The following is a 27,513-nucleotide window of genomic DNA, read 5'->3' on the forward strand; positions in this document are numbered from 1 at the left end:
GATGAGGTTGGGGACCAGACTATCTTATCTTCCCCAGAATGGGGGAGGAACATCAAGTGTAGAAGAGCTGAAAGCTCCAATATTTACAGTCTACACTCATTTTAGAACCTTGACTATATAAGCATCTCATTTTTTTTTTAACCCCTAGTTTCCATTTGCCCCAATACATAATAACTCCGTTTCTTCTGTTACATGGATTCTTTTGTTGGGTGTCCTATGTGTGTCAGACATGTATCGACACCGGTGTTCGCAAAATCGAACCGAAACGGTCAACCGGACATGGGTCTGGAAGCGATTTAACCAGCCTAACTGGTAAACCGGCCGATTCAACCGCTCTAAACGAGCAAGTCCCGAACAATAAAAAAAAGTGTTAAAAAAAAGAAAAAGATACAAAAAAAATCTACTAAAATATGAAAAGCATATAAAGAATGTGATTAAAACAAAACACACTCAAATGAAGTTAAAAATTTATGAAAAAATGGATTTTAACGAGTAGATTTGTGCCTAGGGTATTTTTAAAATTTTCTAGAAAAAGATAGGAAAATATAAAAGTGAGAGTATCAATGACCAAATTGTTGTTTTAATATTTACCATAATGTAAAGAATATTAAAATAGTGTTAGAAAATCGAATTGACCAACTCTTTTTTTGAAGAAAATGACCTTTTTTTTTCTTAAAGAAAATTATCTTTTTTAAAAAAATGAAGAAAAAATTATGTTATATATAATATAGGCCCTCAGTTTTATCCACTAAGTAGTAAATGGCATATTGGTTAGTGGGTCTAGTAGTATAAAAAGAAAATGATCTTTTTTTTTTAAAGAAAATAATCTTTTTTTTAAAGAAAATGAAGAAAAAATGATGTTATATATAATATAGGCCCTTATTTTTATCAACTAAGTAGTAAATGGCATATTGGTTAGTGGGTAAAAGGCAAAGGACTCCATTAAAAAAGAACGCTGGCGGTGGGATTTGAACCCTAATTCAAGTAAAAACTAATTGTCAAAAGTAACCAATACACCATTCTAATGTATTTGTTATTAATTTGAAGTACTATTCTATTTAAAGTTTAAAAAACTAGTTGATCACCAAAACCGGCCAAAACCGGAACCGGCCAGTTCTAACCTGCCGGTTAGCGGTTAGATCAGCTGGTTTTGCGAACACTGATCGACACATATACAAATACAGATTCTTGCGGATTTTTCTTTTTTTCCTAACCAATGATTGCATCTTGTAGAGACTTCAAGTTTTTTTCTTTTGAGTAGGCACATTAAAAAGTCTATGGAACTCTTAAACTATCTATGGATTCAGCCAATAAAGGTATAATTGATTGTTCCTTGCTTGCTACACATCATGAAGGGAATTTTTTTTTGGTTATATCTTCTTAGTATAACCGTATTGCCGAGTACTCTTCTTCACGGCATGAGGAGCCGACACCTGGTACCTGTGTCAGACAATGAAACATATCCATGCCCATTTCAGATTTCAGTTTCATGGTACCTTAGGGTGATTTTGACTAGTCTCAGTTGATAAAATTCAGTTAGAGATTTCATGGTTCCTATTAGAGAGTGTCTAAAATGACTTTAAATGCTTTGATGGGTCCAATAAAAGAAATGCTCATACGTTTTCAAATACAACTATTTTTGTACATCTCAATGTTAGCAACTAGATCCTATGGGCTTCCGATATTTCCTCATGGGAAGAATTTTTGGGGTAGTTTACTTCCATTGCTAAAAAGCCTATGAGAACTTGTCCACTTGGGTGACTAATGTTGCACAAATCACAACCAAGTATATGTAACTGATACATTCCTACGTAGTGGAAAATAAAAGACGACCTACTTTAAGACACAGAAAAGTGCAGAAAAGAATTCATTTTGGAAGCCCTATGCAGTGCCAAGCACTCGAACATTCATTAAAGAGAATAAGGCTAAATAGGATTAGCTACACAAAAATTCTATTTCTAAGAAATGTAAGAGAACAGAACATATCAAAGGCACAAAAATTGGCAAAATAGGATACCAAATGAACTAGATATGTAATTTCTGGATTATTCATAATCAATAACCAGTCTCAAGATGAAATCATGATGCAATATGACATTCGTAGCATCGGAATGTAAAATTCCTCGAGACCAATTAGATGCACTGGCCCCCCACACATAGCTTCAGGAAACTGGAAAAAAAAAATCACAGCATCGAGCAAAACCTGTTCAGCATAGTACGGCGAAAGATTTTCTAAGGTGCTGCTACTGAGCTCCATGGCAAGATCATAACAGCGCAGATTGTTGTTAATCTAACCACACAAAGCAGATAATCAATCAATTGAAGAAATCAACTTGCCAGATGCTTAAATAAAACAAGTTTCATGATTTATAGGGCATGACAATGAAAAGAGATCCACAAACCATTGCACATAAAGGCTCTAAACCAATCTCAGCAACTGGTTCCTCAAGTCTCTTCCTTTCTGCTGCCTGGAAATCAATCATCACCTGAACTAAAGAAAGTGATGTCAGACTGAGAAATCCATAGTTATAAGCATAAATAAGCAGAGCGGAAATCCCCCATCAAGCAAATTGATGGACTACTAAAGAAATGCAATAATTACTTTGAGAATTCTGATATTAATGAGCCTGATTAGATTTCAAAAAAAACATCATTTACCTTCACTTGTAAATTTACAACCATTCTATGCAATCTTAAGTTTGTAAGAGTTAGAATTGTCGAAATAAAAAAAGTTAGCTATTAGATTCCCCAGACAATTTAACAAGACTCAAATACACAAATGAAATTAGAAGGGAGAGGACAACAGCCACTACCAATAATGGAGTTTCACAGGACCATAAATATATATTGTGTTATAACACGAAATCACTACAAGTATCTCACTTACGGTTGGATTGAGGATAATATAATATTGATTTGATGCATAACATTATATAATATAATAATTATAATTTTTATTTTTATTTTCCAGTGTCGATCCTAATTTTGGAGCGGGGACCAGTCGCCCACCGAGGATTTTGACGAGGCAGCAATACGCTGGCATGACAAACAAGGGCAGGTATTATGATCAGCAACTCACACTCTGGAGAATTGCATTGCCACCACTTATAGCTCATGCTACCAAAAGATATACTTTCCTAATCACGTGAAACACCAAGTGCCACAATCTACCCAAATAGAAATCTCAATAAACAGGCAATCCTTTTTAATTTTATTTACTTTAAACCCTTAAATCTTCTTTGAAAGATCAAGAAAATTACAAGTTCAGCTGAAACCCAACAGAACTTTTACATGCATTTTTTATACAAGATATAAGAAATGGCTACGACTGAAAGTGTGAAACATTAGCCCCACCTCAAGGGGCCTTTTGACTTTCAATTTTGAACCAGTGATATCATATTTGCTTTGCTTTACTTTAGCCTCTCAAACAATTGAAAAGCCACTCAATCTCTTTGACCCATCATCCGGGCCTCTTTGGCTGTGATAAGAAGAAAGAGGTATCGAGCAATACACCCTCTATAAATCACATCATCATCGTCAAAGTCTTTTCCTAACTAATTGGGGTCACAACCCTCTATATATCACATGATGAATACAATTATAGAAACTGGATACGAAGGCTCCAAATTTCTTCAGCCATAATTCATGAATTTCACAGATAATATCATATCATCTCACTCAGATATTGCCATTACTGCAAATATTGCCGTTACTGCAAGTGAGAGAGGCCCTTCGATATCTTTGGCCAATCCCTTCGACCATGCTATTTGGCCATGCTATAAAATGAAGGGAAATTTTCAAAATATCCATGAGAGATGACCTATTCAACAATTTACCCATTTGCAATTATTCAAACTCAAGAACATGTGCTTTTTTTATGGGTATTTTAAAAGTAAACTAAAAGACATGGTTAAAATGTTAAAATGTTAAAATGTTCATCTCTTATGGGTACTTTGATAAATTTCCCTAAAATGAATAACAATTTCATTTATACAGTACTATTCTCTTTTTTGCTTTAACAGAAAACATCTCGTCCGTCCAAAAGCATACTACTATAGTGTCTGCCCAAGGGAGGAGAACTGTTGGATTCCTCACAGCTAATCACATCCACAGCGCCTAATTTCAATGTACTTTGGGGGTTACCAGGAAGACATGGCAACCATCGAAACCATCCAAATCATATTCTGGAAAATCTCTCCCAAATTGATAGCTCTCTTTCTCTCTTCTGCACTAGCTGTTGGAAACCCTGAGTACACAGAGGAATCTCTCTCTCTCTCTCTCTCTCTCTCTCTCTCTCTCTCTCTCTCTCTCTCTCTCTCTTTCTCTCTCTCTCTCTCTCTCTCTCTCTCTCTCTCGCACACACACACACACTTGTTGCCCTGAAAACCCCAGTTTTTTCAAAATTAGAAATCATCTCAATGGGTTAAAACAAAAATACTCAACACGGGGTCTCCATGCCTATTATCCAGACATGAACATGGAGTTAGAGTTCAATCATTGTGTCTTTTTTTTCTTTTTTGAAGTATTGAAAGTACTATTTTCAATAATTACATCTTTCTCGTGAGGAGTGGGGATGTCATCGCACATGTCGAGTGCTCTATAGAAAATCATAATGGTAAAAATTAAATAAAGGGAAATGTACGTACGGACCGGAAATAAGGTCCATTATAACGAAATGCGCCAAAATTGGGGCATTACTACACAGGACGAAATCCTATTTTTTTCTTTTTTTGACAAGTTTGACCCCAGTCCAATGTTCTTAACATCAAACCACATAATTTCCCCGCTGTCCCATTAAGTTTTCCCCTTTCATTTTACCGGCATAACCTCGGTCCGCCTTATTTAGAATCTAAGAGACTACTATCTTGGGCATCTTCGTACAGAGAAAAAGGAGAGAAAGCTTGGAATATGCTATCTTTAGAATCTTCTATCACAGAGAGAGAAAGTGAGAGAGAGCGAGAGAGAGCACCATGACCATGGCCCAAGAGTGGAGCACCCAACGCTACCTGATGGGCCTATTTGCCCCTCAACAAGGGATATGCCCCTATTGCCTCACCCAACACCTTCTTTTCCTCCAAACCAACAGAAATTTCAGAAACAAGTCTCTCCTTTCTCTCTCTAAAAACAAAGAAGATCAAACAACTCCAAATCCTTCTTTCCCTCTCTTTTCAAAAAACTCCATTGTGGAGGCTGTCTGTCTCGTGGGAAACTCATCTTTTCCGGCTGCCCCCACCCTTAGTTCAAGCAAGAAACACTTTTCCCGTGAAATTCCCGACCAAACCCACTTTTCCGTTGAGGATTCCGATCAAGATTCCGAAACTCAACGGGCTCTGACTATGAGTGGGCTTCATCGCCTGATGGCGTTCTTTACGTCAAGAGAGAGGTTCAAAGTAAGGCGGTCCGATATTTGAAACATCAAACTGGGAGCAACCTTGTCAAAAGAGAAAAAGAAATAAGATTCCATTCTTTGTAATAATGGCCCAATTTTGCGGCATTCCGTCATAACGGACTTTATTTTCGGTCCATACATAAATTCCTCTTAAATAAATAAATTGATGAAAACAACCCATGAAAAATGGGTGCTCAACATCTAAAGATACTCGCAAGTATAGACAACTAAAGTCATCATCATCATCATCATCATCATCATCATCATCATCATAATATTTTTCCAACTAATTGGAGTTGGCTACACAAATCCTGGTATGCCATTCTACTCTATTAAAGGCCATACCCTTAGTGAGGCCCCATATCTTTTCGAACCACTTCCAACCACATCTTTTTGGGCCTACCCCTTGCCCTTTTCAATCCTTATACTTGAACTAACTCGCACCTCCTAACAGGTGTTATACTTGGTCGGCACCACACATAGCCAACCCAACTAAGTCTACTCTCTCTCATCGTATCGCCTATTGGTGCCACCCCTAAATTCTCCCAAATAGATTCATTTCAAATTCTATCCCTTCTTGTCTTGCCACTCATCCATCTCAACGTCCTCATCTCCCCGGCTACACTAATTCTATGGGTATACTATTTTTTGTCCACCCAATATTCTGCCCAATAAAGAAAAGCTAGTCTCACAGCTGTCTTATAGAACTTGCCCTTCAGCTTCATTGGTATGTGGCGATCACATAAAATTCCAGTTGCACATCCCCACTTCACCCAACCAGCTGGAATTCTGTGTGCGACATCTTCCACAATCTCTCCATTTACTTGAATTATCGGCTTAAAATATCGAAAGTGCGGTCTTTTTGTACTTCATGGCCGTCAATCTTAACTACTTCCTCATCTCTACTCCTATTATTACTAAACTTGAATTCTATATACTTTGTCTTAGTCCAACTAATTTTAAAACTTTTGGATTTTAGAGCATCCCTCCAAAGTTATAACATTGTGTTGACTCTGTTTCGGGTCTCATTGATCAAAACTATATCATCTACGAACAACATGCACCACAGTACCTCATCCTGTAGGTGCCTAGTTAAGTTGTCCATAACTAAGACAAAAAAGTACAAGCTTAATGCTGACCCTTGACGTAGACCTACAAACAGCTAAGGTCAAAGAATGAAAAACCTCGAGAGATACATCTGCAAAAACCAAGAAGACACAAAAGTTTTGAGACACTGGGGGAGGGGAACAGAGATTGAGGGTAAAGGAGGATGAAGAGAGGAGGAGGTGAGGAAGTGATATTTAAGGAGAAGAAAGGAGAATTACCAATAGAGATTGTGAGAGGATAACAGAGAAAGAGAGAAGAAGAGAAGAGCCGCATATCATCAGAACAAGGGGGAGAGGAGAGAGAGGGGAAGGGGAAGAGCACAAGTCTAGAGGGATGGTGGATGAGAGAAAAAGGAGACAGGGAGAACGAGGGGAAAAGTAAGAGAGAGTTAGAACAAGGGGTATAGAGGTATTACAATAAGCATTCCAAAAAACAAAATATACTATCCAGAACAAAAAGGAAAGCAAAAAACACGAGGACCTTCTTCAAGCAGCACTATAGGCACTAGCAGCCCCTACTCTAGCCAAAGCGTCTGCCATCGTATGGGCTTCCCACCAAAATTGAGAAAGGCAACCCCATCTATGTTTTTTCTCAAATTAATTTAAAAAAATGAGAGACGCCACTGCCAAAACAAACTGACCAAAGAAGCGATCAGCCAGTTCAAGAGGATCAGACAATTGACCAAAAATTATCAAAGAGAAGGAAACCAAAAGAGTTATCCATGTCAATTGATCCAACTAGAAAGATACATATTTGCAAAGCAAGGATCGAAACAAAACAATATGACCATCACTCTACATCAAACAGATAACAGTAAAACCTTAATTATAGCAAGGAATCAAACTATGGATATCAGATACACCACAATACAAAGTTCAAACTAAACCAGAAGAGGCTCCTCTCTCTAGAATCCCATGTGCAAATGGAGAGAGAGTTTCCTAAAAGAACCCAAAAATACAAACCCAAGCACAAGAAGCCAACAAAAAGGGCATATGAAACTGAAGTCTCCTCTCTCAAGGGAGCGCTATGCATAATTTCAATGGCTGCTCCCTCGGCAACCCTGGCCCGTCGGGATAGGGGGCATCTTTAGGAATCCGAAAGGAGCCACCCTTCTCTCGTTCGCTTCCCCATTGGAATCTCAGACTCCACTACTACAGAAGCCCGAGCTCTGCTGGAAGACCCTAAAAATTTCAATCAATCTTGGAGCGCAATTCTTGTGGTCGAAGAGGACTCAAGGATTGTATCTTGGCCCTCTCGAGAGGCCACACCACCATGGAGGCTTTTGCCCCTCTTTGACGAAATTTTCGCAATCTGCAGGCTTATGCAGGTCTCTTGGAGTCATACTTGGAGGGAGGCCAACCAAGTAGCCGACGCATTGGCTAAACAAGGAGCAGCTGCGAATGGGACCTAATGTTTAGCTCTGGACTATTTCTTGCTCTATCTTGTCTACTTTTCTTTGTTTTTTGACAGCCGGTGGGTGGTGTCTACCCCCTTGATTGGGATTTTTTGTATATTGTACACCCTTTCCATTAATGCAATGTTAACAGTACCGAAAAATAGATATGGTAGCTCTCCAGGCCCGTGAGGATTTGGGGATTTCCTAGAGACTATAGGGATCATGTGTTAATGTGTCATGGTCATTTTATGTTCCAGCAAGGATTTCGGATGTGAATACTGCAAAGGCAATAGCTTTACTGACTGGGATGAGAACCTTCGCTACATCCTTTGTCGTTACTTGTTGAGGGAGATTTACTCTATGTTACAAGATGGGTTAAGGAGGTGGTTTCTTACCCATGCACATTACTGACACAATAATGAGTTCTTCTGTTGGCCTTTTGAAATGTTCATTACACTACTTTTATAGCAAGTTTAACAACATGGTAGATAAGCCCACAAAGGGCTCTAACCGCACATCCCTTATACAGGAGCTTGACCTGACAGTCATATGAATTTCTTCATGGATATCTCTCCCTCTAAATCTAACACCAACCTCCCTCCCTCCCTTGCTGGTGTATGTCTCCAATTTATGTTCCTTTTTTAGCACAACTTGATGTATACTCCAGTTTATTAATCAATTGCTACTTGTCGGAACAAAAAAAACAAAAGTTCTTGATAGAAGAATGATTCAATCAATACCTAACAATACCATGTGTCAATAGTAAGAAGACAACACAAACCTGAATGATAGCAAGAGCCGCTCGGTATAGCATGACATCAGTGCTATTCTCTCGTACAATCTGCAATTGCTCTCCAAAAATCCTAAATAGATCCACGGCCGCAGGCGTGTATAGCTTCCCATCTTCAGTTTTCTTTGGGTGCTGTACCTTATCAGCTTCAAGGATATTTGTGTACCATTTCTGATGGAACAACAAAAAACGAAAGGGGAAAAAGAAAAATTGATGCTCAAAAGAGTCAAGCACAAGGTTCTTCAGAATTTTATGCAAATGATCTATATATATATATATATATGAAGCGGCACACTTAAATAACAAACATACCCTCGTTGTAGCCTGCATTCTCTCTACATATGCATTCATGAGTGGATCCATTGCCCCACTCTCAGAGCAAACTTGAGCAAATGATTCATCCACACCAAGACCTATTAGATGCTCTTGGTATTCAGCAACCCAATTTGTCACCTGCATGAATTAAGCATATCGATTTAGATTGTAGCTTCAATAAATGACTTACAGCTGCAGTTTCTTAATGAAAGAACAGTAATTTATCCACCACCAGAATTTAAGGAACACAATCAGTGCACTGACAATGTTCCTTCGTAGCAAAGTGTAACTTTTGAGTGTACTAAACAAGCATAAATTAAGGTGCACAGGAAACCCACCTTTAAAATTTCTAAATTTGTGAGGTCATCGGCCTTGTCACTGAGTAATCTCAGCATTTGTATAAACCGTTCAGTGTAGAGGTTGACCATGAATTGGAAGATCTCATATCTGCAAACCAAAGCTGAGAAGGGTAAGAGCAGAAAACATATCCATGGAAATGGCAAACTACCAACTGGATGAGAAAGCATGGTTGCATTAATAGTTATGGAGCCTATAGGGCATATAGACTGCCTATAGGGCATATAGATTAACGACTTGAGCACAATCTGCACGTCACTTAAAACCACATACAAACCAAGATGTACCTATGTTAAGCACACTTACATTCATGTCCTCACATGATGCAGATCTGGAAACTGTGCCCTCTTGAAAACGAGGGAAACTTGTCATGCAAACAATCAACCGACAGTGGGTGATCTCACACGGAGACCAACCAATGGAAACATTCTCCGCCAATGGACATCTTACAGAGGAAGACTCACTGAAGCTAAATAAATGTGTCGGGATGGAATTAGCACGGAATGTCCAGAAAGGTAATGAATGAAGTGACAACTTACTTCTATGTTTTCTCTGATCATAAGGCACAAGTTTTCTCACAATGTAAATAATATTAATTAATCTCTGTACTATGTAACTGGAGACACCGACACAGTACCAAGCTCATCAAGTAGAGCACATACATATGAACCCACAAAAAGCAGATGACAAAAGCATGACCATATCCTCTATCAGTTCTTTTTTAACCTTCATGTAGAACTTTTGGCTGTTGCTCGTTGTTTCAAATGAGTAATCTCATCTGAATCAACCCTGTTGATCAAAATGTCATCCACATTAACCAGCAAAATAACGATCTCAGCATACGTTGAGTGAAGGAACTGAGTGATTACTGTGACAGCCACTCCTAACTACGAAGACTTTGAATCACATGCACTGCTCAAGTGAAAGAACTGAAAGTGACTACTATCACAACCATTGCCTAAATGACGCTTTTGACTGTTGTTATCATTTTAAATTAGCAATCTCATCCGAATGACCCTCAAAATCTCATCCCCAAAAACCAGAAAAATTTTAATATCAGCATTTATTGAGTGAAAAAACTGAAATAGAATATTATCATAACCAGTCCGAAATATGGTGCCCTTAAATCACAGAAAACAATCTTTATGGGCCCAGTGAAGACCATACAGCGTCATATGAAAATAATGCACAAAGGAAGGTGCTTCATAAATGTCCGTGACGGTGGTGAATGAATATCTCCTCGTGCAGTTCCACTTTTAATAACAGCAAACGTCTAATTACTGTTACTGTGACACAACATAGATCATTGTCATCTGGTCAAGAAGAGAAGAGCATATGCATACCCCAAGTCAAACCCATAAACCAATTATAGCCACAAAGCTGCTTTTATGATGTTGCAAGAATAAACCCATTAAAAACCAATAACATCTAGTCATCTCAATGAAGAACAATTGCCACGAGTTTGTTATAATACAGAGCAACAAGATCTCATCCAGAGCAGTTTTCCGAGAGGGCTGTTGGATGCTCCATCCGGTTTAGGCTCACAAATCATATGAAAGTTCCCTAGAGGCAAAAAAAGGCAAGAAGAGTGATTCACATGAATTTACCCCAGATCTGAATTTGGCTCAAAGAGAAGTTCCTCTAGAAGAATTGGGTCTCATGTAGTTGAGTCAGCTCCAATGGACAGATCAACAACCATCCACCTAGAGAACAGGGGGAGCGGGAACGATTCCGGGATTGGGATTGGGATTGGGATTGGGATCGGGAGCGGGGGATTGTGGAATGCTAGAAGATCCCTATGGTTGGGAATGCTGTCCATACAATGCATACGTTAAGGATCGAGATTCCAACCTTTTGGGGATCTTGATCCCGAACTTTTGAGATCTTGATCCCAACTTTTTGGGGATCTTGCTATCAATAATGCAGTGTATCATAATCAAGGATAATGTACACTATTTAAAATAGGGATCTCATTATTTATAGCAAGCAAACAGTGCAACTATGTTAAACGTATGGTTGTGCTACTAGCTGGTTATAAACAAAGAAAATAATCAATCTGATTGTTATCTTGGTCTTTAAGGTTTGGATCGAGATCCCTAACAACAGAAATCGAAATCCCTAACAGTGGGAATCGAGATCCCAAAATTTAAAAATCAAGATCCCTGAGAGATCCATTCTGAGAGTGACAGAATCTAGATCCTAGAAGGGATCGCCTACGAAAGTAAGTGACCCCGGTAACTATGGCTCAAACAAATCTACATTGACTTGATGAGGATCATAATTTTGATTCTAATTCTTGTAAACATTGGAAAAGGGCAACATGAGATGGTTTGATTTCAGGTTCTCCCTCGGAATTACCAAAGCATGAGATGACATATCGAGAGATATAGAGCTTCTCTAATGGGATCATAGCAAGGTGTCTTCGTGACCTAGGACTAAAGACTGTGAATTTTAATGTGAACTTATTGTGCAATGCGGATAACAACAAAACAACATAGGCAACATAGGTGCATCCAAACATTTGTATACATAAATAGTCAGGGGTCAGGCAAGTCACATTCCAATAAGGCTCAAAACCAAGGTTCATGCATGCATGAACTTGTTCCTTATCCTAGTAGGATACCCAGTTGAATATGAGTCATGCATTGCTGCAGAAGCTTCATAGGAAAATGCACTTACAAGTTACAAACAACTTAGTATAAGAACTAAACACCAAAGACCCTTGATAGTCCACACACAACCCAGCACAATCCATAAGATCTATCATGTACAGTTAGGGGCCTTGTCGACCCTCCCCAAAAGCAATCATAGCGATGTTTCACAGACACAAAGCAACCAGAAGTCATGATACTCATAGAAACAAAGTCACTGCACCAGACCTGAAGGCTATTAGATCCATTTGATAAAAAAGGAAAGCGAAATGGACAGCTAGCAAAATGGATAGCTTTACCATCACAAAGGGTTGTTGGTGGTATAAGACCAATGGGCTAGAAACGCAATCTTTTAAAAATTTTCCGTAGTATTAAAACCCAATAAATGCATGAATATCTCAATACAAAACCATAATACACATATTTCAGTCTACAAACATGGTTTATACACATTTGAATAATAAAAATTCAACCCTAATAGGTCCCTTACAAATCCCTTACTCAAAAATACAATTGAACTTAATACAATATCCAAATACTCACATTGTACATCTCTACAACATATTACATGACTTGCACTCGCAATTCCTCATATCAAAATTACATGATAATTCCATCTTCATTCTTCATCTTCATCATATATCACAATGCCTCATACACATCATACACTTTATCATAATAATCCAATGAGATTTCAATTCACATAAACAATAAAGTATAGCATTAAAGCTCATACCACAAGATTAAAGAACAATATCAATATTCACATAACATACTCAATTTAATCAATCATGAATCACTTAATAACTGTAAATGCATCAAATTTACATGCAAACATACATGGGGGAAGCCATGGTTCGAACCCCTTGTGCCCGGGCTACGAAAGGGCCATTTGATGACTTAATTTTGTTCCATTGTCTAAGGCATGGGTGATAATAATAACTCAAGGATATCTATCCAATGGGAAGTAAATGATCACTTTTATTTCACTTAATGGAGATCAAATCATGAGAGAGACATGTATCAAAACAATCCTTGAAAGTTTGAGAGAGATGTTATACAAAAATAAGGAAGTTATGGTGAAACTACACCATGTGGTCCATAAGGAACCTCACAAACTTTTCAACATTCAAAAAAGAACTCAAGGGACTATTTCATATGCTCAAATATGATGAAATAAACCTCTCATCAGTTGTATATTCTCAATAAAAATTCCAAATAACTAAGATCAAGAAAATCAAGGTGAAACTACTCAAAATCATGGAATAAGCAAGTTAATCTACGCATACTATGTGTATGAACTACACTATTGCTTTGAGACTCTTGAACTATCAAGTTTTCATGACCAAAAGATGAAGAAACTGTAAATTAAAAATTACAGCAAGATTTGATAATGGAAATGAGGTAGAAAATGGAATATAAAAAATATCAATACCTTCGTGAAGTAATATTATGGGCTTAATCTCATAAACGAGGGACTACTCCATCAAAAGGTTTCAACTCAAGGCTTCAAAAATGAAGAACACAAGAATGGGGGTGTTGATCTCAAGAGGGTCATGGTGGCCACGTTTTTGTCAGGGGGGCTCTCTCTCTTTGAAGTGAAACTCAAAATTAGGGTTATAATTGATCACATAAGTGTTTTTATACTTAGATCAGAAAGGTGGATTTGATCTTGATCCTTGATGCCTTAGATCAATGACACATGAGAGGCTTTTAACCAAGCCACTCATCCATATCTTATCTAAATCAATGGATGAGCTTTTGACACCGTTCACTCCTTAAAACCTAGGCTAAAGTCATTTTACCTTAAAGCCCTTAGCTCCATGTTTTATTTCCCATTAAATCCAAACTCATGTTTACACTTATGCCCATGGTTTTTAAATAATTTTGAGGGTCAATCTCTCTCACACAGATTATTTAAAAACCATGAGCATATATGGAGGACGTCCAACGAGTTCGCAGATCTCTTGACGAAAGAGGGAGCTAGAATCCAAGTAGAAGATCAAGCCGAGTCCGACTCCTTTTTTGCTCAGGACCACTGGCACATAACATAAAGACCTTGTAGTTTCAGCAAATTTCAGCCCTGCTGTAATTTTTGAAAGCTTCATGTAAATCTTTGTAATCAGGCGGTCTCTACAAGCCCCTTTTTGTACATGATAAACTAATGCATTTTTTTACCAAGTCACCCCTAGCAGGTGAGTTCGGACTCTCACATCCATGTAAACATCACTCATCGGTAATACAATGTTAACCTTCTCTAAAAAATAATTTGTGAGAGTCAATAAAAAACAATGACATGGACATAAAGGTAATATGCGACATCCACACATGAATAAAATATCATATGACACCATCAATAGGATTTCAACAACACTAAAGTTTCACATGGGTCAAGCCCATAAGGTGGTGTCACATAAGCTACACCCACATGCCACAAAATCATATATAACTAATAATATAGATCAAATTAATCCTCAAAATCCCATGACTTCACACATGCCAAACAAAGTACATGTGTGAACAAAACACCATGTGACAAAATAACTCACTTAAGTCACAACATTATAAAACATAATATAACTAAATAACAGAAGACAACAATGCCCCCCACGCATAAGCATGATGTCAGCATGATGTCAACACCCAAGGGGGTGTGGGGGTGCCATGTGGCATCCCTTTGGCCACTTGGGGCCCACAAGGCATCCGCATGGCTTGTCCTAGATCGTCATTAGGCAAAACATTTTTAAAAAAACAATTTTTGGTGTTTCAAAAATTCCGAAAAATTCTCCAAAAATCCCAAAAATTCTCCGAATGATTTTTCAACATTATTACATAGTTTCTCATCAATATAAAATCTTTTCTCATCAAATTTAAATTAATATGGACCAACAGTAAATGAAATCTCTAGACATATAACACTAATCAGAGTCTTCCATTGGGCTAACCCGAATGACGTTCCACCAGTGTCTCAAGCCGACCCAACAGACCTATGCTCCACAGCCTATGGCAGGGACACATAATTGGTCACATCAAAGTCGTTGAGCCAGAGCTTCCCGTTACCGGGGGTTCAATGGATTACTGATGCACCCCTCTGGGATATGTTTCTACTCAAATACAGGGGTCGTCTCAAAGCACATGTGCACTAGCTCTTCTAAGTCGGATAATACTATAGAAGAATGGCTTCTCCTTACGACTGTGGGTGCACATGTCATAGAACAGTCTTGTGTCAGGATACGGGCTCATGTCCCATGAGCCGACCATTCCATACAGGGCAAATACTCTTTTAAATACTCGGGTTTTATCATTCTAGATTGGATTCTCCAAGCCCTGGTTTATCACATCAATTATGAGACATTCTAATCAATATAGTCTTGACTAGGAGGTGACCCTCACACCTCCCCGAGAGTTCACCTTCTCAAAATGCATACTTTCCATGCCTCAAATACTCAGGGTATATGAATCTGGGCCCCAGTGCGTCAAGCACCCAGATTCAGTCTCTCTCTAACTCCCACGTAGCGAAAGACTCTTGGCTTCAACGCCTTGAAAGGCGACAGCCAACAAGGGCTTCCGGTGGTATCTGGATTGTCTGGAGTCTGTTAGAATTGAAAAGTGGTCAAATTCTTTTGACAGAGTTCTTGGCTATTCAATTCATGGGCCAAAAAGCACTTCACTTGGATTCTTACTGCAGTTTGGGGGCCAAACAGGTCAGTGGATAGAGGTGCATTCTGGGAAGAGTTCAACCAAATATGGAAGCAAAAAGGAATACCAATCCTTCGAAAAAAATCAGGGGAAGCCAAAAGAAGGAAAAGCTTGGAGGCCTCTGACGACTTCATCAATAGACATAGCCTTATGGAGATTACTCTTAATGGGGCAAACTTTACCTGGTCTAACTGCTATGATCCTAAACCAATTCTTACTAAGCGCAAATGTATCCTCATTACCCCTTTGTTTTCCAGGGACTGTCCTACACAAACCAATACTGGATCATAAGCCTATGTATCTAGATACAGGTCCAGTCAGTGGAGGGCTTAAACCAGTTTTGAGTTTAATGTAGTTGGTGGATAAAACTCTTCCGGATCTGATCTGAGAGTGATGAGCCTCTATAAAGTAGAAGGATGGGCAAGATACAGAATATGTAGGAAATTGAAACTACCAAAAAATCATCTCAAATTGTGGAGTCAAGAATATTTTTGCCAATTGGAAACTGGAAAGACCAAATTACTTATGCATGATCAGCAAAATTGATGACTAACTCAGACCAAAGTTCATGGGAAGGCATAAACTTAGTCAGCTCAAAGTTCAGGACTCAGACGAAGTTCCTTGTGAAGGATGGAAGAAGGATTCTCTTCCGGAAGATACTAGGCTAAAAAGTGAACCAATCAAAGATCAGTACCCCCTATGCCATGCTCTTGCTTACAATAGCAACAGTGGTGCAAGGGGTTTGACACAAGGCAGCATGGCCTCCAAACCTTAGAAGAGGCCCAAACAAGGTAGATATGGGGGACTCATAGTGCTGTTGCAGGAACTTCAAAACTTCTTATTTGTGCTGAGAAAAGAGGACCAGTGCATTTCGAGAGGACCAGCACATTTGGAGCAAATATAGTAGAGGTAACTTCTTTATTTTTCTCTTGGATAATTATTGTAAAGGTAACTTCTCCGACAAATCCTTTGCATAAACTTATAAATTTCAACCCAACAAGCAATATAATTGGCACAAGGATTTGGATATTCCAGTAAACCCAAAAGCACAAGCAGTCACGTAGCTTGTGATATTGGACAAGGTCTTGACAGTGGACTACCGTGGAATCCCCAAACCTAACAGATGTATTATGTGCAAGTAAGCAACCTGAAACAGTGAAGCAACTCTTTGTTCAATGTGAAATAGCTACCAGAATCTAGGGATTAGCAACTAGACCTTTTTGGTTTTCAATGGGATGCTCCAGATCAAAGGAGATCTTGCTCAACATTGCACTAACCCTACTCGACCAAAGCCAGTACTCAATCTTTGGAGACTTGGGTGTACTGGTATCCTTTTGGACTTTGGACAGTTTGGCTGGAAAGAAACAAAGGAATAATCAACATGCTATATCACAGGGTGACATAGCTAAAGGGTAAAATAAGGGCGACAGGTATCATATGGCTTAAGGTGAGAAAGGGATTATGAAATTCAGAATCAGTGGTAAGCAATAGTGATAAGTAAGCCAAGTTGAAGTTCCTTACAGAATGGCTCCACCATTTCAGGGAACTCCTAAACTGAATTTTTAAGTGTAGTTCCAAGGGAATCCCACATCCAGCACGAGCTGGTGAAAGAACAAGGGATTACCTCAGAAAGGTGCTAATGACCTGCTCAGGTCCTTTGGGAAGTTACAATTCGAATGAAGTACAAAGGACAGGCCCTATTGTTTAGGTTGTGTAATCTGAAATCAGATTGGAACAATACACAAGTAGAAGGGGACTTAGAAAATGTGATATCATGGGCTGCAGGGGAATACACATAATCCAAAGTGGCCAATAAATATATTCCTGGGATTTTTGAGATTGCTAGTTATCTCATAGTTTCGTTCCACCATATCAGACAAGAAGCTGATCAGGTTGCAGATAGAATAGCAAGAGCTGGAATGCCGAGGTCATCCCTTGCCATATTCTTTTTGTAGATATAGGGAAACCCAAATACAACTAGAGACTCAATTTTGCGTACATGATATACACGTATGGCTTTAATTATATGAATGAAACAGTCTCAATGTTACTTTTTTGAAAAATCATTGTATATCATTGTATCTAAGGGGACTTATTAGCCCTTTTTATACATGACTGACTAATGTATTTTTTACCGAAAGCCACCCATAGCAGGTGCCTTCGGTCGCTCACAATTCTGTAACTATTACTATCTTAGTAATATGATGCTAACATTTCTCAAAAGAAAATTATATGAATGAAACAAAGTTAACCACCAAAAAAAAAGCGTAAAAGTCAAAAGACAAAAAAAAACAAAAGATATAGCATTCAGAAACATTTGTAGCTAAAACAAGATATATAAGCATGAGAATATACTACACAAGCAACAAACATAGCCGAAGTCCATATTGATAGACTCAAATTGTGCATGTAAACAAAACAAGTATTGAAAATTTTTCAATAAATTTTTAAATTGTCATAGTTATTGAAAAATAAAGACTAACCTCGGAGGAAAACAAGGTGCTACATAGTCATAAGCATCACCAAGCTCCTCATAAATCTGAAAGGAGAAAAAGAAAGTCAAACAAACATGGTTAATACCAGCTCTTCTGTGAGGTATTTAAAAATGTACAAACACCATGAATGAGTGATAAGAACGCATATTAAAAGGACAATATTTCAGCAATAACCTTAAAACATGATGTAGTGAAATATTCGAAGGAAGACTATATCAATCATGACCGATGCTTCAATACACTCTAAAAAAGGTTATCAGCAAGCATCTAGTAATATCGGTCCATTATTTGCATTTTTTATATCTGAAATTTTGACATTAGCCATACTCTTAAGCATCATCATGATTATCAGTTTACATAATTTTATAATACAATTTCAAGAAACATATAAATTCAATCTGTCATTATCACTAAAAGACAACAATATGTCGAACCTTCAATGAAGAATATCTCAACGAATATACTTCCAAGCTATTTTTGAGAGCTGGAACCAGCGTTCGCAAAATCGAACCAGAACGGTTAACCAGACATGGGCCCAGAAGCGGTTTAACCAGCCCAACCGGTAAACCGGCCAATTCAACCGTTCTAACCGGGGAAGTCCCGAGCCGTAAAAAAAATGTTGAAAAAATAAAAAAGATACACAAAAAAAATACTAAAATATGAAAAGCTTATAAAGAATAATTAAAACATAACACATTGAAATAAAGTTGAAAATTAATGAAAAAAATAGATTTTAACGAATCAATTTTTGAATTAAAGTGAGTATTAATGATAAAAAAAAAAAAATTAATCTTTACCATAATGTAAAGAATACCAAAAAAATGCATTACAAAAATTCTTTATTTTTGAAAATTTTATATACATTTTTTTGAAATTTTTTTTTTTAAATACCTGTCAATCACCAAAACCGCACAAAACCGGAACCGCTTCCAATCTAACCGGGCGGTTAGCAGTAGATCGCGTGGTTTTTCTAACAATGACTGGAACTGAAGAGAGCAACTACCACTCGGACATGGACACCAATGACCACTCTCCCCCCTCACCCTGCCTCCTCTAAGCTTTCTCTCTCAGCCCATATGTAACCACTCTCTCACCCTCCTCCCTCGCTAGTCCCCTCTCATCTGGAGAGGGAACCTCCCTCTTTCTGCCTCCCTCTTGTTAAGAACTCTACTCCTCTACTCTCTAACCTACTTATGACGACCCCCATAAACTCTTCTGTTAAACCCTCATTAAAGAAGCCCCAACCAGTAAATACCCACCACCTACCACCTTTATATCATCAGTATCGCAAGTATATCTACCCCTCTAAGCCCACCTCATCATACTCACAGCCACCAAAAATCCACAAACAAAACAATCTTGTAAAATCACTTCCCAAACCAACCCTTGCTTCCCAATCTCTCCTCCCCTAGCCCCAAACCTACCCAACATAATCTCCTTCCTCCTTGTGCCATGTATATCCCTAGACAGATCAATTGACCCTTTAAGACTATCTAATGTGGCTCTCCTAGATACTAACAACCAATCAATTGACAGTCTTCTCCCTTATCATTCTTCCATTACTCCAAACTCAAGCCCCACCACATCATTAAATCCCAGCTATCATCCCAGCATTTCAATCCCACATACCCTCAAGTTATTAAATGACAACCGTCTTCCCATCACCTCAAACTTACATACCCCCACTAACCCCCAGGTCCTCTCAACATTAGCCCCTTCCAAGGTGGAACACTTTGATAAAAGAGCTTAATCTAAAGATATTTATCTCCACTGTTCCTCCACAAGCATCCCTAATTCCCATCCCATCAATCCATTTAATGCTAGCAGCGTATCTCTCACATCTGCCGGGAAACCCCATATATCTTCATCACCCAAATCACATTCAACATCTTGCACCTCTTACCTATCAGTCCTCAATCTTGTCGCATTTAAGGAGGCAATAAATCACCTGAACTCAATTGATGACCCAAATCCAATCCCCCCTCAATACCAATCACCTTCCTCAAGCACACCCCCTTACTCCTACACCCATCACATCCTATGTGATGATTCTAAATTTTTGGAACTAAATAACAACAATAATAATATTATTAATGTTAATATTAATATTAATATTAATATTACTGTTAATATTAATATTAGTATTAATATTAATAAAAAAAATATAAAATACCTATATAACCGTAAAATTTTGACTGATAGTTCATTATGCTAAGAATATACCATGGGGCCACTCTAAACTTTTCATTTCCATTTGTTTTTTTTAACAGAAATACACAGTTTTAACATAATTCAAAAGATTTGAAAAATACCCTACCAGCATCCCAAGTAGGTTACCTGTATACCGTACCAGCGTCCTAGATGGGTCCACATAATCTCTATCGGCATACCAGGCAGGTCCACTCATATCTCACTGGCGTACCGGATGAGCCCACTTAATCCCTACCGGCTAACGGATAAGTCCACTTATATCTCACCGGCGTACCGGATGAGTCCACTTATTCCCTACCGGCGTAAAAGGTAGGTCCACTTATATACTTAAAATATCTCTGAAACTTTTTATCACTAAACAGTAGGAAACAACAATATCGTTTATTCAAAATATCTTTAAAATCATCAGCATGAATTCACATGAAGCCATCTATCGCAACCACTTTCACTGATATTTCTATAAATAACCAGTCAAATACTTTGGGCTTAATTTCATAAAGATAGCAATTATGAGAAACATTCTTAAAAATTGAAATTTAACATGGTAAGCAGTCTATTGACAGTAGAAGAATTCTTACGTAAATCCAAAATTAAATATTAAATTTTCAACTATCTAAAATCCTTAATAATAAACAGAAATATTACAATTTTCTTAAATGTGGAAATACAAGTTTTCAAATAACCACTTTTATAGGAAAATAAGGTCACTTACTCTTAAAATTTATACGTCACTTTGAGATGGATGTGTCGGTACCGCTGCCAGAGTAAGACCGGGATCAATGGTGTTTAGCTAAAGGTAAGGGAAGAGAGACCAAATGAGTTTATATAAGATGGGAAGGGAGAATGAAAAAGAATAGACATATTACAACAGAGAGAGAAATATTATATGATAGAAAAGAGAATAATTAATTTTGTTTTAATGAGGACAGTATGAGAAAGACAAGAACTATTATGAGATTTTCATGAGAGAGAAATATTATATGAGAAAAAAACAATTATTATAATGAGAACATTATGAGAGAGAGAAATGTTACAAGAGAGAAAGTATTATGAGAGAATTATAGGAGCGAGAATTATTATGAAGTTGTTATGAGAGAAAGAAGAACTTACAGATGGGGAGAGAGAGAATGTAATAATCCTAAAATGTCAAAAAAAAAAAAAAAAAAAAAAAAAAAACTTTTAATAAGTGATGGTTTATATGAGCATGATGGCCCTTAGGGACCATCACTACTTATAAAAGCTTTTGGTTTAAGTTTTTACTGCCTTGCCACGTCCTTTAGTGGACGTGGGCTTTAAACGCTCAGGAGTATATAATTGTTACACCTCATGTATGAAATGTAACTTAATAAAATAATATAATAAGGTATCTTAAGAATTTAAATAGGAGACGCGAGGACTCCCACCCTAAAAAAATTTTGAGATCTTTCTCTCGCTAGTTGAAACGCAGTGAGCTTTTTCTCTCTTTAGCCGAATTTTTATCAGAAGCTCCCTCTCAAATATTTTAGGTAAGTGACTTCATTATCTTGAAAATAATCCATTCTTTTTAAAAAAAAAGAAATGAAATAATTACTTCTACTTATTATCATGAATTTTAGGCGCGATAAATTTTATGCGCAAGCGACCTCATTATTTTGAAAAATATTCTTTTTAATAAAAATCGTGATACTTTATCTATGTTAGAAATTTTAAATGCTGTAAATTCTTAGAAATAAATTTATTTATTTTTCTTTTCTATTGTCAGAGAATTTTAGATACTGTAAAATTATTAGAAATAAATGTGATATTTCTGCTTCTAGTAAAATTGTGAGATTTCTTTAAACTGTTTTTGAAGATTTAGACATTCTAAATTTCATGTGCAAATGACTGCCTAATTATTTGAAAACTGATATTTTTGCAATTGATTATAGCATTGTCAGTGAAATGTTTATTTGCGAATTGACATCCCATAAATTGTGATAATTCTGTATTCTTGAATTTCTATAAGAGTTTTTTTATACATATTAGATTGCCAATTATGCTAAAATGTAATTACGAACTGCTACCTTTCTAAATTTGAGCCCAAAATATTTGACTGGTTATTTTTGAAATGTTATTGAAAGTGACTTTTATTAATGGTTTCAGTGAAATTCATATTAATAATTTCAGTGACATGTTGAGTACATGATATTGCTGCTTTCGAATGTTTAAAGAGATTTAGAAATACTTTAAGTATGCAAGTAGACTCATCCCGTTCGCCGGTGAGGTATAGTGGACCTATCCGATACGTCGGTAGGGATTAAGTGAACTCATCTGGTATGCCGGTGAGGTATAAGTGGACCTGCAGGGATTAAGTTCACCTATCTGGGACGCCGATAGGGATTAAGTGGACCCATCAGGACGCTGATGGGGTATATAGGTGACCTACTTGGGACCCCAGTAGGGTATTTTGTGAAATCTTTTAAATTATGCACTGACGTTAAAATGTTATGCGCATTTCAATTATTCAAATTATACTTAATTATGCATTTTTAAAAGTGAAACTGTTGATGCATTTCTGTTAATAAATCTCCTTTTTGAAAATATTGATATCTTTTAACATGATTGATATCTTTTTAGGATTATGATGGTCACTTACTGAGTAGCCAAACTCATCAAATTATGGTAAACATTTTTTCAGGATAACTGCGGTTTCATTTTGAGTGCCCATTCAGGATCAACTCTGGAAGATATTGTAGTTGTGCTTAAACTTTCTTTTGTTACTTTGTAAGAATTCGCCACTGTAAATTTGTCCTATCAAGAGATATATATGTTTTGACTGTCACATCTCAGGAATATCAGTATTGTAAATTCTTGAGGCGTGACAATTATGGTATCAGAGCAATAGGTTTAAGATTCTTAGGAAATTTAAAAAAAATGTACTTAAAATCACATTTATTGTGTTTACAGACCGAGACGAAGTCAAGATCCAGAATAGCAGAAGCTAATATAGAAGGAATTCACAAAGCCTAGCCTTGGAAATTATGGTTGCTCTAATGCAACATCAGATGGAAAACAACAATTCACCCAGGCAGTCAGTTACGGGAAATGGTGGAAGTAATATCGAATAATTTAAGAAATTAAACTCACCTTCTTTTAAGGGTGCTGTAAACCCACTGGAAGCCGAGGGATGGATTATGCAATTGGAGAAAATATTCGAGGTAATGGAATGTCCTAATGATAAGAAGGTGGCCTTGGCAGTTTTTATGTGAGAAGGTAAAGCACAACATTGATGGCGAATGGCAAAAGGAGTATTGGTCAAAAAAAATAAACCCTCGACTTGGGAAGTATTTCTTGAGGCATTTAATGAAAAGTATTTCCCAGATTTTATTCGAGACCAAATAGAAATAGAATTTTTGAAATTAATCCAAAGAACAGTAGCACAGTACGAGGCCAAGTTTACTGAATTGGCCAGGTTTGCACCACATATGATTAACAATGAGGCAAGAAAGGTGAAAAAATTTGAAATGAGTCTCAGACCAGCTATTAGAAGCAGAATATCAGTCTTAAAATTGAGAGCTTATGCTGAAATAGTGGATCGAGCCCAAATTGTCGAAAAAGATTGCGAGGATTACCAAAAGATGAATAATCAGAAAAGTCAGGTTAGACCCACACCATCTAATCGACAACAGTTTGAAAGGGCAAACAAGAAGCCAAGGCTCTTGCCACTTCAAAGCCCAATAGAACCATGTAAAAAATATGGGAAAAACCATGGATCGAGCTCTTGTTATTGGAATACTGGAGCCTGTTTTAAATGTGAAAAATTAGGGCACCAGATTAGAGAATGTCCTAACTTACAGATGCAACAGTTTCCAAAGCAAGTAGAAATAGCTCAAAAGCCTCAGATAAAGGGAAGAGTATTTGCGATCATCCAGCAAGACGCTCAGGCCTCAAAATCAGTAATCCAAGGTACTCTTATTATCTTCCAAAAAGTAGCTCATGTTTTGATTAATCCTGGATCTACTCATTCATTTGTGTCACCACACTTTGCATGCCACTTAAAGGTAGAACCAGAACAATTAGAATACATTCTAGAGGTAGCCACACAGATGGGAAATTAAAGTGACACCAACATAGTGTACAAATCCTGTGTAATAAAGATAGAAAAAAAGAAACTGTTGGTTGATTTAATACTCTTAGAAATTCAAGATTTTGATGTAATCTTAGGCATGGATTGGCTTTCTGCATACCGTGCAAGTATTGATTGTTGCAATGTTACCTTTAGTATTTCAAATCAACCAGTATTTTACTTCAAGGGTTTCAAAGAAGACTCCCCATCATATTTAATCACCTGTATTCGAGCTAATCGCCTCCTTCGAAAAGGGTGTCAAGCCTTTCTTGCCTATATCAAAGATAAGAAGAAAGAGATAAATTTGGATACCACTCCGGTTATCCGAGAATTCCCGACAGTTTCCTTGAAGAATTGCCAGGATTACCACCTGACAAGGAACTTGAATTCTCTATTGAATTATTGTTAGGGGTAGCCCCAATTTCTAAGGCACCTTACAGAATGGCACTTGCAGAACTTAAACAACAATTGGAAGAATTATTAGATAAAGGTTTTATCAGGCCTAATGTATCACCTTGGGGTGCTCCAGTACTGTTTGTTAAGAAGAAAGATGGGACCATGAGATTGTGTATCGATTATAGACAGTTGAACCAAGTGACAATGAAAAATAAGTATCCATTACCTAGAATTGATGATTTATTTGACAAATTACAAGGATCACAAGTGTTTTCAAAAATTGATCTTAGATCTGGATACCATCAGGTTAAGATTAAAAGTTAAGATGTCCCCAAGACAGCTTTCAAAATAAAGTATGGCCATTTTGAATTTTTAGTCATGCCTTTTGGATTAACCAATGCACTGGCTGCATTTATGGATTTGATGAATCGGGTCTTTAAACCCTTTTTGGATAAATTTATTGTGATATGTATCGATGATATTTTAATTTATTCCAAGAATCAGAAGGAACATGAGCAGCATGTAAGAATGGTATTGCAAATATTAAGAGAAAGGAAATTGTATGCCAAACTTAGTAAATGGGAATTTTGGCTTGAGCAAGTGACATTTTTAGGACATATCACATCAAAGGAAGGTCTATCAGTTGATCTTTCAAAGGTTAAAGCCGTTATTAATTGGAAACAACCAAGTAATGTGACTGAAGGTCGAAACTTTTCGGAATTGGCAGGATATTACAGAAAATTTGTAGAAAGATTTTCTCGAATCGCAACCCCATTAACTCGATTGACACAGAAAAATGTCAAATTTGAGTGGACAAGTGAATGTGAGGACAGTTTACAAGAAATAAAAATTCGATTAACTTCGGCACCTATTTTAACAATTCCTGAGAGGAGTGGGGAATTTGTGATTTATAGTGATGCTTCACATAAAGGCTTGGGTTGTATACTAATGCAATATCGGAAAGTAGTGGCATAAGCATCCAGATAGTTGAAAGAATATGAGAAAAAATATCCAATTCATGACTTGGAACTAGCTGCAATTGTATTCGTTTTGAAAATGTGGAGGAATTATCTATATGGTGAGCAATTCGAAATATACACGGATCATAAGAGCTTGAAATACCTCTTCTCTCAGAAAGATTTAAATATGCAGCAGATAAGATGGATGGATTTCTTAAAAGTTTATGATTGTACAATCTATTATCATTTAGGAAAAGCTAACGTTGTGGCCGACACTCTAAGTAGAAAATCTACGGGAGTCTTAACTCATCTAATGATCCAAGAAATGAGATTGTTAGAGAAAATAATGGATTGGCATCCGACTCCATCCATTAATGATGCGGTAAGTATGATTGCCAACATTAAGGCAGAACCCAAATTAATCCAACAGATTCGATCAGCACAAAAGAAAGACCCTCAGCTTATAACAATTGTAGAAGAGGTGAAGCTGGGAAAGAGAGAAGAATTCTCTATATGTAATGACGATTTCCTAAGATTCAAGGTCAGGTTTGTGTCTCGAATGATGAGAGTGTGAAGAAAGCTATCTTGGAAGAAGCAAATCACTCTCGTTATACGATACATCTCGGAAGTATTAAAATGTATCAGAGAAAAATATCCCTATCTTTTCAATAATCAAGTACACAAATTTAAAGGACTAAATTTCTTCAAGGGGGGAAGAATATAATAATCTTAAAATTAAAAAAAAAAAAAAAAGAAACTTTTAATAATTGATGGTTCATATGAGCATGATGGTCCTTAGGGACTATCACTACTTTCAAAAGCTTTTGGTTTAAGTTGTTGCTGCCTTGCCACGTCCTTTAGTGGACGTGGGCTTTAAACGTTCAGGAGTAATATAATTGTTACACCTCATGTATGAGGTGTAACTTAATAAAATAATAAAATAAGGTATCTTAAGAATTTAAATAGGAGAGGCGAAGACTCCCACCTTAGAAAATTTTTTAGATCTTTCTCTAGTTGAAAAGCAGTGAGCTCTTTCTCTCTTTAGCCAAATTTTTATCAGAAGTTCCCTCTCAAATATTTTAGGTAAGTGACTTCATTATCTTGAAAAATAATCCGTTCTTTTTAAAAAAATGAAATGAAATAATTACTTCTACTTATTATCATGAATTTTAGGCACGATAAATTTTATGCGCAAGCGACCCCATTATTTTGAAAAATATTCTTTTAAATAAAATCGTGATATTTTATCTATGTTAGAAATTTTAAATGCTGTAAATTATTCGAAATAAATTTATTTATTTTTCTTATCTATTGTCAGAGAATTTTAGTTACTGTAAAATTATTAAAAATAAATGTGATATTTCTGCTTTTAGAAAAATTGTGAGATTTCTTTCTGCTGTTTTTGAAGATTTACATATTGTAAATTTCAGGGTGCAAATGGCTGCCTTATTATTGAAAAACTAATATTTTTGCAATTGATTATAGCATTGTATGTGAAATGTTTATTTGCGAATTGACATCCCATAAATTGTGATAATTCCGTATTCTTGAATTTCTATAAGAATTTTTTTATACATATTAGATTGCCAATTATGCTAAAATGTCTTTACGAACTGCTACCTTTCTAAATTTGATCCCAAAATATTTGACTAGTTATTTTTGAA

At 36.8% G+C, this 27,513-nt stretch overlaps 1 protein-coding gene across 5 annotated transcripts in view; it reads right to left on the reverse strand.

Annotated features, from left to right (window-relative positions):
* SEC6 overlaps positions 1-27,513 on the reverse strand; it is a 65,113-nt gene that overhangs the window by 18,975 nt on the left and 18,625 nt on the right. For 4 of the 5 annotated variants that reach the window (XM_088866432.1, XM_006841857.4, XM_088866433.1 and 1 more), the window contains exons 13-18: positions 18,188-18,243; positions 9,336-9,444; positions 8,995-9,135; positions 8,674-8,853; positions 2,403-2,486; positions 2,204-2,290 (exon numbers count right to left, since the gene is read on the reverse strand). In XM_088866432.1, the coding sequence (XP_088722558.1) occupies positions 2,204-2,290; positions 2,403-2,486; positions 8,674-8,853; positions 8,995-9,135; positions 9,336-9,444; positions 18,188-18,243 (657 nt within the window). Of the gene's footprint in view, positions 1-2,203; positions 2,291-2,402; positions 2,487-8,673; positions 8,854-8,994; positions 9,136-9,335; positions 9,445-18,187; positions 18,244-21,122; positions 21,201-27,513 lie in introns of those variants that run through there. The other variant, XM_088866434.1, reaches the window with a different exon arrangement.

Source organism: Amborella trichopoda, chromosome 5 (assembly GCF_054954075.1).
Source record: "Amborella trichopoda isolate Santa Cruz 75 chromosome 5, AtrichopodaSantaCruz75HAP2 v2.0, whole genome shotgun sequence".
Classification (NCBI taxonomy): domain Eukaryota; kingdom Viridiplantae; phylum Streptophyta; class Magnoliopsida; order Amborellales; family Amborellaceae; genus Amborella; species Amborella trichopoda.